This window comes from Haplochromis burtoni, unplaced genomic scaffold, assembly GCF_018398535.1.
Source record: "Haplochromis burtoni strain Fernald_Lab_line unplaced genomic scaffold, NCSU_Asbu1 Contig_109, whole genome shotgun sequence".
Taxonomy (NCBI): domain Eukaryota; kingdom Metazoa; phylum Chordata; class Actinopteri; order Cichliformes; family Cichlidae; genus Haplochromis; species Haplochromis burtoni.
The window spans coordinates 1,394,917-1,409,997 of NW_024582470.1; the positions used below are offsets into that span (position 1 = coordinate 1,394,917).

Below are 15,081 nucleotides of genomic sequence, written 5' to 3' on the forward strand. Positions count from 1 at the left end.
TTGTCGACAAGGGTAATGTCCCAATCCCGTGAACATCACATGAAAATTTTTCCGCAAAGTGAAAAAGTTGAACTTTCCAGTGAAGTTGAGATAGCAGTGGAGATAACACAACAAACATTTACCGCTTCTACTGAAAGAGCACAATAAAGCTTTCTATAATATTACCACAATAAAGCTATTGCTTATGGCAGTTATCTTATCAGCTCGTCATATGAAGTCTCCTGTGTTGTGCACAATGGATCGTGACACCGGGTTCAGAATCATACGAATCAAAATTCCATAAGGGACTTTTTGGAGAATGCTTGGTTACACAACAGTCTACATATAAATAGCCTATACCACATACTAAAGTAGGAGGTCTGTTTGTTTTTTTTAAATCATATATGCAATGAAAATGTTCGTCTTTAGTGCATAATTTGAAGTTATTGGGTTATTTAGCAGTTATTACTCACTGATTTTCATTCATGTCACAAAAAGGAGAGAAAATACAACATGAAAGCAGATAAAAATATGAAAATGTGTTTTATGTTTGCTTGTCTTTGTTCATATTTCTCCTGTGGTTTGGGTACCGTCATGGTGAGTTTCATCCCGTAATGGCAGGAAAAACTGTTCATTTTAGTATGTGAGTGTGTAGATCATGAGTTTGTTTTGTTCTCACTATTAGGGCTGTGCACGCAGATATAATCTGAAACACATAACCTGTGAAAATAAAGAAGAAAGAACACTATTCTGATGTAAAAGTGGGCATACAGGTTTATCTTGCAGTATACTCATCAGATAACCAAACCCAAAAAAGCCCCACAGGCCATAATTATTTCAGTTTTACATCACTAAAGTCTGCAGGCTGTAGGCTAGATACTGTTAATCCCATTCAAAGTCTTATTTTTCATGGTAGAGCGCATAACCTCTCCCACCCCCATCCCCTGAAGTGAGGTGGAGCAGCATGTGACTGCCTCTACAAAAAAAAACTGGTGGGGGTAATGGGCGAGGATTTCAGCCAAGAATTCATAACATTTCTGGTTAATTTCTTGGTCTTGGTCTAACGTGAAAGATTGCTGTAATGTGGTCTCTGGAAATCATTTGTTTTCTTCTGTGTTTTGTACCCAGTTATCAACAGTTCCCCCGCTTGTGCGCAACTCAGGAAGCCCTGCGCACCAAGGAGTGCTGCCCGCCTTGGGAAGGAGACGGCTCGGCCTGCGGTGCCAGCTCGGGCCGGGGCACCTGCGAGGATGTGGTGGTCTCTGCGCACCCCGACGGGCCGCAGTACCCCTTCTCGGGATTGGACGACAGAGAGAAGTGGCCCTTGGTTTTCTACAACCGCACATGCCAGTGTACTGACAACTTTATGGGTTTTAACTGCGGGGACTGCATGTTTGGCTACTTTGGTGAGAACTGTAATGAGAGGAGAGAGTCTCTGAGGAGGAATATATTTCACCTGTCCAGGGCGGAAAGACTCAAACTCGTGTCCTACTTGAACCTGGCCAAGCAGACAATTAGCAGGGACTATGTTGTGGTGACGGGAACCTACAGGGAGATGCAAAACGGAACCAACCCGATGTTTGCCGAAGTGTCTGTGTATGACGTGTTTGTGTGGATGCATTACTACGTGTCCCGGAATGCGCTCTTAGGCGGGCCGGGGAATGTGTGGACCGATGTGGACTTTGCCCACTGGGCGCCCGCATTTCTCCCGTGGCACCGAGCATACTTGTTGCACTGGGAGCACGAGATCAGGAAGCTGACTGGAGACACGAGTTTCACCATCCCGTACTGGGACTGGAGGGATGCCCAGGGCTGTGACGTGTGCACAGACGAGCTGATGGGGGACCGGAGCACACAGGATCCCAGTCTTATCAGCCCCGGCTCGGTCTTCTCATCCTGGACGGTAAACGCGTTCACTTGCTCTCACTTAATTAAGGACGAGACAACCTTTCTTTACGCATACGGCAATTTTTTTAAACATAAAATATACAATAATCAACTATACAACAACTGCAATAATACAATACTGCTTTTGCAGTCAGCTTTTGGTCTCATACAGTTAACTCGGAGCAGGACTATTTTCAAAGTGTTCTAATTTCAAACACATTTTCTTTGCATGCTCTGTACTGTTTACTGTCTGTCTGCATCCACAGGTCCTGTGCTCCCAAGCCCAGGACTACAGTGCCAGAGGTGTGCTGTGCGATGCTACAGAAGAAGGGCCCCTGCGTCGTAACCCTGGGAACCACAATCGCAATTTAGTGGAACGACTACCAACTTCAGATGATGTGGAGTTCACGCTGAGTCTGACCAACTATGACACCGGACCAATGGACCGCAGTGCCAACATGAGCTTCAGAAACACTCTGGAAGGTCAGATAAGCCTGACCACATACACAAACCCAGACTGCAATTTACCTCTCTGCACTCCTATTTTTCACTATCACTCATACAGTCTTTGCTTTTACTGCGTTATTTTGATTCTCTGCCTGTCTCTGGGCACCTGAAATGTGTAGGCTGCCCTCGATTTCTTTGGTTATTTGCAGTTCATTTTGAGGCCTTTGAACTGATTTTTGCACATACAGTGAAAATGAAATTTGATTAAAATTAACCTCAAATTGGGGTCTCCAGTGTTAAAATTCACTCAGTAAAGTGCATCACAAACCCCCCCCAAAAAACTAGCCCTTCTTGGGTTTACTACCATATAATACCTGTGTAGGATTAAAGTACCTTCAGGATTACAGCAGTGTTTTGCACAAATTCAGCTGTCATAGAAAGAAAGGGACTAATCGATAAACATTTACAGAAATGTGACAAAATAAAGGACAAGTTTATCAGGTTGTTCGGACATGATGTTCCACCCAAACTGCATCAGTAACTTTGACTGTAAAAGCATCTTGAACCCTACTAGAAGGGATGGAAAGATATTCCCTTAATGAGCGTTTATGGTGATAACATAAAGCTCTGTCTAGCAGATTGGTCCAAAATCCTCAATAGCTGTGCAGTTGTGTTAAGATCTGTTCCCTGCAAGGGCCACACCATATGATTTACATCATTTTCATACGTGCCAAACTAGTCAGTGAGCCCACATAGATCATGGAGAGTGCATTGTCATCCTCTCTTTTAAAATGTTTCATGGAAAGTGATAACTCAGAACAGTTTATCACTGTTTTGCAGTGATCCTTCCTCTTAAGGAGACAAGTGGATAGACAAACAGATCCACTCTATCCCCTTACTAAAGGGCTTAAGGTTTAAAATTTATCTGTAAATTTCCTTTGACTGGAGCTGTATAGCTATATAGCTATAGCTACATTTTCAGACTTCTGCATTGAAGTGACATGACTTATGTAAATAAAAACAGAGTTTAATTTTGTGTAACATCAAAAACCCAACTACATGCTACTATGTTTGTCAAGCTGATGAGACACTTTTCATTTTATAGGATTTGGAGACCCTCGGACGGGGTTGGGAAACAGTTCTCGTTTGGGCATGCATGCTGCTCTACACGTGTACATGAACGGATCCATGTCTTCAGTGCAGGGCTCCGCGAACGATCCCATATTTCTGCTTCATCATGCGTTTGTTGACTGGTGAGAGACAGAAACACCTTAAAAACACAGAAAACCGTACATTTGCACTCAATGCTTGAACTTAACACTGGTACTGTATTTGTTTTTGTCCCTGTTAGCCTTTATGAGCAGTGGCTCAGGAGGCACAGACCATCTCCATCCCAGTATCCGGAGTCAAATGCTCCTATAGGGCACAACAGCGAATACCACATGGCACCAATCCTACCTCTGCACAGGAACAGAGACTTCTTCATTTCCAGCAAAGACCTGGGATATGAATACACCCACCTGCTAGATGCTAGTGAGTTACCCTATGATCGCCTATGCCAGTCCCTTCTTCTTCTTATTCTTCTCGTCTCCACTCATTGAATTTTGCCCTTAGGGGCTTAGGTCATTTACTTATCTTGGTTTATTGAAACCTAAAAATTAAACTCTACTGTTTTGCCTACTTTGACATAACCAGCTATGTCCTCTTTGCAGGTCAAAAGCTAGCAGAATCATTGCACCCTTCCCTCGACGAGTTGCGGGACGTGTGGCCGTGGCTGCTTCTTGCAGGGCTTTGTGGAGGAATTTTGACAATAGCCATAGCTGCTGCGGTCCTAACTACAAAACGATGGTACAAAGGATCATCCTGGTTGCGTGCTAGAAGCTGGAAACATGCATTTGCTCTCCCTGAAAGACAACCACTTATCCGGAGCAATGAAATAGAGGAAACCAACCAACATAACTACCAAACAACTATGTGAAGGCAAAGCCTGTCTAGCTTAGCCTTATCGATCTATGAATTTTAATATAAAAGCATTGTGAATTTTTACTTTGAACTATATGCTAACTAAAAACAACTTCTATGATATCTGATATTTCCAATATATTTAACTGTATTACAAGTGGGAATAAAAACCTGTGCATGCAGTAACATTCAAAAATGGATTATGGGCCATGTTAAGCTTTAAACATGTTCCTCCTACAACTGGTATCTTGTCAAACTCTACCAAGAAGATCTTTTCTGACATGGTCTTTACAACGTTTATGGATTTTTTTCAAGGGGCTGTTCCACAGTGACTCGTCACATTTATTCTCTAGATTTCATACAGTTTAGTTGATTACCTTGAAAATCAGGTCTGGAGTGTGTTGCGTCAGCCATATATACACAAACATTTATTATGGTTTATTAAAAGCATGTCATGTGCATATATACACAACTGCAATTCAGAGTAAAGAGAAAAGTGTTTCGTCAGAGCCTTTTTTTTTTCCTTGTTATGTTTATGTGGGAGTTGACTGAACCACATTTTGATTAATGTTTGAATTGATTCATGTTTGTAATGTGAAAAATGTTTTTTGGAAGAGAGAGAGAAAAAGTTTTATCTGCTTAAAAGTGAAGAACCGAGACTTCAACAGCAACGGGATTAGGTTCAGATTTCTAACCTATGACGAATGCAATAGATTAAAAAAAACACAGTGACATTTGTAAAAGTCCTTGCAATTCCAAAAGTCGATGCAGTTCAAAAGCTTCTTTTGAAAGGTCGCACCTACTTTTATCTAAAAAAAAAAAAAAAAGCATTCAGCTTCCCATACTCGTTCACTCATGAAAGAGTGTGAGATTAAAACAAAACCCTGTTCTGCATATGTTATACACCCATACGCCAATTTATTAGGTACACCTATTCAGTTTCTTGGCAACGCTAATATCTAATCAGCCAATCACATGGCAGCATATCAATGCATTTGCGGATGTAGAAATTGGTCAAGATGTCCCTTTTGAAGTTCACAGCGTGCATCAGAAATGGGTGGAAGGAAACATGAGTTTAAATCATCTGTGTGAAACAGAAATATGCTTTTGTTCTGTAGCTATGAGACTGAATGTACACTTGCTGACCACTTAAATAAGGTACATCTCTTTATTTATTTATTTTATGCATTTAGGCATTTAGACATAGCAAAGGTGACCTGCTGAAGTTCAAACCGAGCATCTGAATGGTGAAGAAAGGTGAAATAAGGATTAAATGACTTTGAATGTGTCACGGTTGATGGTGCCAGACATGCTGATGTGAGTGTTTCTGAAACTGCTGATCTACTGGGATTTTCCCTGCACAACCATCTCTAGGCTTTCCGATGCTTTCAGAGAATGGTTGGGAAAAAGAAAATGAGTTCCAGTGAGCTTTGCTAAAAAATGCCTTGTTGACATCAGAGGTCAAAGGAAAAGACTAGTTCAAGCTATTAGGAAGGTAACAGCAATTTAAATAACTATATTACAAAACAGGGTATGCAGAAGGGCACTGCTGAATGCACACGTTAAACCTTAAAGCAGATGGGCTACAGCAGAATAGAATAGAATAGAATAGCCTTTATTGTCATTGTACAGAGTACAACGAAATTGGAGTGCCACTCCCTTGATGCAAGTTTCAATAATAAATATAAATGTAAAATATAAAAAGTACAATAAAACAATCGCAAGTACTCAAACAATAATAAGTACGATATATACAGGATAGGAGCATTAATATAATGACAGTATGAATAGCAGCATAATACGGTATAGCTAAGCAGGTTCAATTGTTTTTGTGCTTATTTACTACGGTGATAGCTCTGGGAAAGAAGCTATCCCTGAATCTGTTTGTCCTGGTTTTATGTGACCTGTACCGTCGGCCTGACGGTAATAGTTCAAACAGTTGGTTGCTGGGGTGAGAGTGGTCCTTGATGATATTGCCAGCTCTGCTGAGGTACCGAGAGTTTGCAGTGACCTCCAGGCTGGGCAGAGAGCAGCCAGTGATCTTCTGGGCTGTGTTGATGACCCTCTGCAGTACTTTCCTGTCCGCAGCTGAGCACCCTGCATACCATGTTGTTATGCCGTACGTTAGGATGCTCTCTATGGTGGCTCTGTAAAATGTCACCAGCAGCCTCTCCTCCAGGTTGTTCCTCCTGAGCACTCTCAGAAAGTGGAGACGCTGCTGGGCCTTTTTAACCACCGCCGTAGTATTTGCAGTCCAGGAGAGGTCATCAGAGATCTGCACGCCCAGAAACCTCATGGAGTGTACCCTCTCCACACAGTTCCCGTGAATGTAAAGTGGGGCCGGGTCTGCTCTGCCCTTCCTGAAGTCCAAGATAAGTTCTTTAGTTTTCGTGGTGTTCAGTTGGAGGTTGTTAACTGAACACCACTCAGTCAGTCTGTTGACCTCATCTCTGTAGTCCGACTCATCCCCCCTTGAGATGAGTCCAACCACTGTGGTGTCATCCGCGAACTTTATGATGGTGTTTGAGAGATGGGTAGGGGAGCAGTCGGATGTGTAGAGCGTAAACAGGAGGGGACTCAAAACACATCCTTGTGGAGACCCGGTGCTGAGTGCCCTGTCTGAGCAGCAGACAGGGTCACTGCTGTGAGCCAAGAATGGCTAGTTTTATGTTGGCAAACTTTGAGTCTATTAGTACCAAGTGATAATTGTTCAAATACCACAGCCTACCTGAGCGTATCCACCCTCTGATGGACACTTCCAGCAGGATAACACATCTCATCACAAACCTCAAATTATCTCACACCGGTTTCTTGAAAATAGCAACGCGGCCTCAATTTAATAGAGTACCACTGGGATGTGGTGGAATGGAAAATTCACATTATGCTTGTACTGATGCAATCATGTCAATATGAACCAAAATATCAGGAGGGTTTCCAGGTCCTTGGTGAATTTATGCCATGAAGAATAAAGGCTGTTCTGAAGACAAGGTTTATTTAGCAAGGTGTATATGTTAGAATTCAAACCATAGACAACCACTCCAGTTTTAAAATTTAATCTCAGAAGTTTATTTATTTTTTGGTCAGACAAACTGGTTCCCTTTCCTAGAACTTTACTTTTCCATTGCTTCTCCTTTTGCCAAATAACACTTCATACAATCTAAGCCTAGACACATGCTTTCTAGCATAGCATTTTATGATACAATATTTTGCTTAAAATACTTTGTATTTAATTGGCATTACAGTACATCCTCATTAAAACCAGACTACTTTGTTTTGACAAGAAATAAGATAAATACAGTATCTGAAAGCAAAACTTGTACAAAATTTACATTGAGTGTAGTGAAGTAAAAAACATAATTTGGAGCAAATTTACAATTTTTACTGAGAAAAGTATGGATAGTTAGAGTGCATCTCCAAAGTATATCTCAAGATAATTCAGCTGTGATAGTTCTCGTCTCACAATTGATTCAGAATACATTTCATAAAACAAAAGTTTGGATAACATATTGATGTAAGCGGACAAATCAAGACAATCCGGGGCAGCTTTTTGGTCTGATGTATTAAATTTATGAAAAACAAAAATGATTTTATTCCTGAAAATATGAGATCTGGTCACAGCCACGGTCCATTAGTGTGACATGGGTCTGCATGGGTGTGAAAGTGAGCAGAATTAAAACGGACAACTTATTTTAAGGCATGATGTAATTTTCCAGGGACTTCAGTGCAATTTAGCTGGGACTTGACTGGAAGCCTGCTGAAACTCAGTTTTTAAATCACTGTGGAAAAAAAAATTATAATAACAAAAGATTCTGTTACTACAAGTTGACCCCCCCCCCGGAAAAAAAAACCCCCACAAGGGAGGGAGGGAGAAAAATCAAGTTCTTTAATTTGAAAAACAAAAACACTGATGTTGTCAAAGAAAGGCTAAAGTTAAAGAGGTAACGAATTAACTGTGAGGCATGTGACCTTGGGTTCAGTTAAACATACACACCGTGTCTTTATTTTCAATCTTATCAGTCATCTTCATCTTCATCCTCGTCCTCACTGTCAGATTTTTGCTTCTCGCTCTCCTTGGGTGGAGCAGGAGGAGGAGGAAGGTCCAGACGGGCCCAGGACATCGCCTCGGACTTCTTCATGGCTACCTCGATCTTGGCCGCCATCATGTTCACCAAACTTTTACTCACGTCTATCACCTGCAAGACAAAATACTCCGTTAACAAACAGGGTGCGAAAGAAAAAAAAAAAAAATTAAATTTGCTGTTTTTCCCTGTTGGTTTCAATTACATTACAATTAAAGAAAATAAATGAGTTCAAACTGAATGAAATGTAGTGCAGACTAATAACATAATAATAAATAAGACTTACTCCCCAAAGGCTGATTTTCTGCTCAAATTCCTTCTCTCCATCAAATATAATGTGTATGTCGAGCTGAAGGAGAAAAGCAAAAATCAGCATTAGATAATAAGAAGGAAAAAAATCCAAACCCAAGATGTTTTGATATGAAGAGGAACGATCGGATAGACTCACCGTAGTGCTGTTGGCATCCACATAGCTTAGCTCTGGGACTGCATTCTTGGCATAGATAGAAATGATGACCTGCGTCCCAGTCTGGTGCCAGTCAAACCGACACGGGACCACCTTCTTACCCTGTAAAGAATTTTCATACAAGACAAATGTTCAAATTCAGCTCTTCAGCCTCCGCCAGCAGACACCACTAGATGGAGTCACAGGTGAGTTTCCTTTATGCAGGCCTGCACACATAAATGATTACTTGCTGCCAAGCTGGCACACCTACCGCATCTTTTTTCCTCCATAGATGTGTTCCCTTTGTACAGCCCTCTTGAGAGAGGAAGGTATTAAAGTCTGAGGTTTTCCTTTTACAGCAGCTCCAGTATTTCATCCTGGAGATGCAGGAAAGATATAACACCTGCTGGATTTTTAGCAGTCAATAACTTGTCACTCAAGAGAAAAGGTAAACAAGACTAACAGGAGAATCATAATGGTGCCTTCATGTTTCTTTTACAGAGAGCAGATCTAATATTCCGCATTAATGTAAGAAACACATTTGGAAAGGAATCGGGTGAATTTAACACTCTCTACATAATAATTTGAAAACGCGATCAGTAATACTAACCCTTCGTGAAAGATGGGAAATCCAGCATGGTATAGGCACACATCCGAATCACTTGCAGGTCCTTCAAAACTCTGAGGATAAAAAGAACAGTTGAGCCCTCAACAAACACAAACACTTTTTTTGCTTTTTTGTCAGGCGAAAAAATGCAAATGAGGCAATTAGCTCTTTTTTAACCATTAAATGTCTTGAGTTCAAGTTTAAGAATTCCAACTTTGTTACTTCAACTCTTGTTGAGTCTGAAGGCGCCCAACAACAACTTCCTCAACTGTCCTGCTTATAAAAATCTGAAGCTCAGCGGGGGAAATAATTATTTGATGCCCCGCTGAATTTGGAAGTTTGCTCACTGAAAAGAAATAAACAGCCTCCAATTTTTATAGTAGTTTCAGATTTAATGGAGCGAGACAGAATATCAACCATAAATCCATGGAAACAAACAAACAAAAAAATCCCACATTACATAAAAGTTAGAAGTGATTAGAGTGTAATTCTAATTAGAATTAAGTATTTTATTCTGATACTGTCAAATGTTGGACGAGAACCTCCTTCAATCAGCCAGAACACTGAAGATGAATATTCCAGAATTACAAAGACCCAAAATATACTGCTAACACAACAAAGGAGTGGCTAGCTGGTCTTTATACCCCAGTCCTATAGAAAATCTATGGAGAGAGCTGAAGCTTGGAGTTGCTTATTAGGAGCATAGAAAACAAAAGGACTGAGTTTCTGTAATAAGGCGTGAGAAAAAAAAAAAAAAAAAATCACTTCTGAGATATGTGCAAACCTGGTGACCAAATACAGGAAACATCTTACTGCTGTGCTTGCCAACAAGGGTTTTTCCACAAAGTACTAATTCATGTGTTTTGGGGAGATTAAATACTTTTTTCACCCAATGACATTCAAAAACAATTTAGAACTTTTATGCATTTTTTTTCTGGAAATGACAGTCTCTTAATTACTTTGCAACTCAGCAAACGATCATTTCCACTGTAATAGTCTATGTACCAATGTTTTAGAAAAATAGTTCCTGCTAAAAGTCCAAAAAAGTACCAATCCAGGCTTCTACAAAGACCCAATCTTATGGATAAACTAAAAGCAAGAAACCCTTGAGAAAATGTGTTGTGGCTTTCAAGCAAACAAGTTAAAGTACAATTATGTAAATCACTACAATCCCACTCTAAGCTTCTACTACGCACGTCAATGACAATTTTACTCACAATTTCTGTTCTAATGTTAGAGTTTCTGCTCTGACAGACTCGATTAGCTTGAGCCCCCAAAAACTTAGCTTTATATCTATCTCAGAGAAAATGCAGAGACAGAGGAAAAAGATCCACTTCCCCTTTTTCAGAGAGCAGTTTTGCAATACTATTTATCACGAACAACTCGGAATTACACATATACTTACAAAGAAACAATACAACCTATGAAACAAATGTGACTTCATACATTAAAGCTGCTGTTAGTACTTACTTTAGTACAGCCTCCGTTTTTACAGGACGTTCCAATTTTGATCTCGTCACTTTCTTCCTCTATAAAGAGAAAATAATTGAGCCCATGAAGAAAATTATAAAACAGTACATTGACTCTTATGAAGCTTTAACTCAAATTCTATTATGTGAATGACACAGACGATGGCAGCTTCCCAGCAGAAGTCCTACTGACACCATCACCTTTCTGTCTAAAATGTAAGAGGTAATGAGAGAAACAGAAAAAAAAACAAAAAACAAATTCAGCTCTTACCTTTTGTCTCTTCAGCATTTTCAGTTAGTTTAAGTTTCTCCAGCGCCTGCTTCAGAGATGCAGAGACTTTATGCTGCAATCTCACCGCTGGCTCATCAGGACTATAACAACAAATATATATTAAAATACTATAAGGAAAACAAAACAAAAATGTGCTTCTGTGTGCAGTAATCATTTGGAAGGGTGATTTTTGGTGCAAACCCAATCTAGGATCTATACTCTGCTTGAGAAGGGCTTTAATATTTCAGTGTTAAGTGCTTGAGCCTGTCCACTTTTAACAGTGGGGGAAACCACCCAGGTTATAAAACAAAACCCCAAACCTTGGTAAGAACACTTCAGAGTATCCCGTTGATGCTTAGCTTAGCATTGAAGATTTAAGTCCTAAAAATACCCCGTAAACAGAGCTTATTTTTCATGACAATTTAGTTGCCTTGACTTTAGATTTAACCAAACAGTAATCCGTTCAGCCTTAGGTCCAAGTGCAACACAGAACACACACACACACACACACAAAAATGACAACACAGAAACATGATGCCTCCAGAAATGGCTATCGCTCACATGAAAGCATTAAAAAACATAAAAATATGGCTGATGCCAACCTTGGTCTGCATATCGCCTCCTGAGGTTTCGGTGCAGAGATGATGTACTCATTAAACTTTGGCTTTTGGTCCTCTAACTCCTTCTTTTCTCCTGAAGATGTCACATCTGGTTTCACCGGCTCAGGGGGCTTCTCTTTGTTGTGGGGACCTTTTGTACAGCCCTGTGAGGAGAAAGTCACCGTGTTGGACTCGCACAAAATAAAAGCTCAGGCTGTTTTGGCCATGGCAAAGGTGCCAGTCAATAACTATGAAACAACAGACAACAGAGGCATCACCATGGAGAATAGAGCAGAGAAAACGACTAAGGTTAAACAGAGAACTTACAACAATGCTGAGGAAGTCTGAGAAGTCAGTAGTTCTTCTCTTGCAGCAAGACCATCCCTGAAGGAAATAACAGAAACATTAGCTTTGATCAAATAACAGGAAGAGGACACAAGCTAGCTGTGCATTTTCGGGTGCTTTACCTTCAAGGCATCGTGGAATACTGGGACTCCTGGATGATAGGTGCAGCCATCTGTGAAAACAAAATGCATCTTTGATTAACTTTGGGGAGAAATCGTGTAGTTGTGGGAACAATGACTGTTTACAAGTCTGCTCTAAATAGCCGCTGTGGAAAAGTGTACGTTTGTTTTGAAAAATGCTGACTGTAGTTGTAGAAAAGTAGCCTGAACGCTTTAGGGAGCTTTATGTAATGATGGGTAGTTTGCAGTCAAGTTTGGCCACTCAGAGTATTTATTAAAAGGTACTCAGAATGATTTAAAGACATAATGCAAAAAATTTGAACTGACATTCTAATATGTGCATATGTAAACTGTAGGATTAAAACAACAACAACAACAACAACAACAACATATATACCAATAACTACAAGAAGTGTTTACCTGAAAGACAGAATGGCATGAACATCCTTAGTGTTCAAAAAACAAATTTTTATTACTTGAGAAATCTACAAAGCACAAAGTACAATATATACATACACATTTAACCAATATATTAAAATGAGTATGAATATTTGAAAATAACAGATTTGTGATGCACTTTAGTCACACTACCATCATCATTATTTGAGGTTTTACTGTAACTCGTATTCTATTTTCATCATCTACTCTTTAAAAATAAATCGCTGCAGAACGAATAAAGGAAATTGGCCGGTGGGTACCATAAATCAAGCATTTTCCCTGTAGTACAGCCGGAGCTGTGCCCAATCTGTGCTTCCTGACTTTGACACACCTCTTGCATACCTCTGAAGGTAAAGATAATATACTCTACCGTTATGAGAAAAGAAGCATCCCATTAAAATGGAAATCAGACTGGACTCCTACACAGGGGGTGTACACAATGTTAGATTACTTGAGGATAGAGGTGGACCATTCTAAAGAAAGGAAATAAGTCACGTTGAGGTTTCTGTCGTGGGAGCTGAAGACAAAATTGCGATCTTGAATTTTATTTATTTATTTTTCAATGTGGCTTCATATAAACACGAACAACACATCTGTTACAAGGAGAATGGTGTGGCTTATAATGACAGCGATCGTCTTCCTACTCCACAGTATTTGTGGGGTTTGTAAGGTGACTGAAAATGCACATTTTTTTAAAGAAGACAAAAAAGGGTAGAATTTAATTAGTTATCCTTTACATGCATGAAATATTAATAATCACAAATTCACCATATGTCAAATAAAAACTGGACTTTAACTGTATAACAGGCTGGAAACGCCAAATGATCTTTGGGCCTCCTTTAAATTTTTAAGGTCTATGTCGTAGATCTATATTTTGCTAAAATTTAAAAAAGGTGTTTACATGTACCTCTTCTGGGTACATGCAAACACATCATGTTTGCCTGTGTAAAATGTCCTGATTTCTAACTGGTTGCTCCACCTGCTCTCGCTTTCACATATCGATGTTTAGCTGCTGGCAGTGAACACTCTGGGCTCAAAACACAGTTTGGCTTCCCTCAAGGGTAAGCCTGGCAGTCAGAAAAAAAAAAAGATAATGATAAATACATTGCACTTCTTTTCATTCACTGTGTGTATCGCGGAGGAAGTAGTTTCCCCCTACTAATTTTACATCTTTGACTGTCAAGGGAAGACATGCGGGATATACAACTGCTTATTGAAACATGCTCCAAGTACAGAAAACACTATCAAATATAGAAACCATGTAGGCTAACCAGCAGATGGAGTATCATCCGAGTTATGAGAATGATTATTAGTTCAACTTCCAACATCAGGGTCAGACAGCCAACCTCAGTAACCCCAAAAGTCACAAGGGAGCTCATCGCTTTTAGTTGGTGCATGTCAGAGTGCTATCTGTGTTTGTAACTGATTTAATCACAAATACGTTTCATAATACAGAAGCACTTGTTACCTAAATGTGCATGTATTTACTTGTATTTTAAGGTTAGCCCCCCCCCTCCCTCCCCGTTGTTGTGCTGGTATTTTTTAAGGCTTTTCTTGTATATATTTTCTTGCACACTGTGGTGACTCTTTTAATAAATAGTTAACTGCCTACTGGTCCCACTCGTCTCTTCAGTTTTCTCTTTAAATTGTTTGCATTGATTATGGAAAGCAGTTAAAAGCGAGCTAGCATCTACTTTCTTCTAAAGCCAAGTGGAAAAGTTCAATGACTCACAATAATTAATAATTCAGTCACATAATTACCAGCCGGATGAACTATGATCACTATAAGGGATGCCGATTGTAAGCAAGTGATTAAAACTTCCAACGTTGAAATGAAAATGTGACTGCCGCATTCACACTACTTGTATGGCTACACATGTAACGTTGTATACGTGAATAACGATCTTTAGATACTTTATGTGGAAGGAACCGGCTTTCTGAAACTTTAAACCGCTTACAGCGTCCGCACAACCGTCCCGCAAAGTCTAACGTTGCCTTTTAATCGCAGGAGCTTAACATGCTAACTACAGCATGATAAAACTAACTCACAGAGGGCCCGTGTGTTATTTATCTGATATAAAACGAAGGAAACGAATGAATTAAGTTGAACAGCTAACTGACATAAGGTTAGCAACACGGGCCCATCGGGCCTGCTCACGGTAGAAATTTCCAGATGATGAGAGGTTAGCTTGCTAACACTCAGGGAACATACAATGGACATCGATAGTAAAGTAAGACCACTCACCGGCTGGGTTATTTTCTGGATCAAATCGTTGTCCACATCCCTTATTATAACACAAAACAGACATAGTGACTGATGGGAGAAGAACAACGAATGATCAGATTTCTAACTAACCACTACAGAGCTCGTGTGTCAGAGAGCTCGCCGCCGTTTGCTTTAAGGTGTTGAACATTACACTTCCGGATGTTGTCG

At 40.0% G+C, this 15,081-nt stretch overlaps 2 protein-coding genes across 4 annotated transcripts; one reads left to right on the top strand and one right to left on the bottom strand.

The window, feature by feature from the left end:
• Positions 1 to 967: 967 nt before the first annotated feature.
• Positions 968 to 5,563, top strand: LOC102298965 (tyrosinase). Its single transcript, XM_005928030.2, has 5 exons — positions 968 to 1,882; positions 2,133 to 2,349; positions 3,419 to 3,566; positions 3,665 to 3,846; positions 4,026 to 5,563. Exons 1-5 carry the CDS (start codon positions 1,061 to 1,063, stop codon positions 4,289 to 4,291), a joined length of 1,635 nt encoding a protein of 544 aa, XP_005928092.1. The 5' UTR covers positions 968 to 1,060; the 3' UTR covers positions 4,292 to 5,563.
• Positions 5,564 to 7,317: 1,754 nt separating this feature from the next.
• Positions 7,318 to 15,069, bottom strand: chordc1b (cysteine and histidine-rich domain (CHORD) containing 1b). Of its 3 annotated transcripts, none has more exons than XM_005928026.3 (12): positions 14,893 to 15,069; positions 12,213 to 12,262; positions 12,073 to 12,129; positions 11,749 to 11,909; positions 11,147 to 11,247; positions 10,877 to 10,935; positions 9,410 to 9,480; positions 9,071 to 9,176; positions 8,803 to 8,922; positions 8,641 to 8,703; positions 8,267 to 8,468; positions 7,318 to 8,051 (listed from the first exon to the last, which is right to left on the bottom strand). In XM_005928026.3, the coding sequence occupies exons 1-11, from the start codon at positions 14,954 to 14,956 to the stop codon at positions 8,289 to 8,291; spliced, it is 1,032 nt and encodes a 343-aa protein (XP_005928088.1). In that variant the 5' UTR covers positions 14,957 to 15,069; the 3' UTR covers positions 7,318 to 8,051; positions 8,267 to 8,288. The 3 variants fall into 3 exon arrangements, with proteins under 3 accessions (XP_005928088.1, XP_042079300.1, XP_005928087.1); XM_042223366.1 differs by adding an exon at positions 13,018 to 13,120 and having other exon boundaries at positions 7,318 to 8,468; positions 14,893 to 14,986; XM_005928025.2 differs by having other exon boundaries at positions 7,318 to 8,468.
• Between the last annotated feature and the right edge of the window lie 12 nt (positions 15,070 to 15,081).

Coding starts and splice junctions, on each gene's coding strand:
- LOC102298965 (XM_005928030.2), top strand. CDS start 1,061: ATGTGGTCTCTGGAAATCATTTGTTTTCTTCTGTGTTTTGTACCCAGT. Junction 3,567..3,664: donor CATCATGCGTTTGTTGACTG/GTGAGAGACAGA, acceptor TGTCCCTGTTAG/CCTTTATGAGCAGTGGCTCA. Junction 3,847..4,025: donor CACCCACCTGCTAGATGCTA/GTGAGTTACCCT, acceptor TCCTCTTTGCAG/GTCAAAAGCTAGCAGAATCA.
- chordc1b (XM_005928026.3), bottom strand. CDS start 14,956: ATGTCTGTTTTGTGTTATAATAAGGGATGTGGACAACGATTTGATCCA. Junction 12,130..12,212: donor TATTCCACGATGCCTTGAAG/GTAAAGCACCCG, acceptor TATTTCCTTCAG/GGATGGTCTTGCTGCAAGAG. Junction 8,469..8,640: donor AGAAAATCAGCCTTTGGGGA/GTAAGTCTTATT, acceptor TTTGTCTTGCAG/GTGATAGACGTGAGTAAAAG.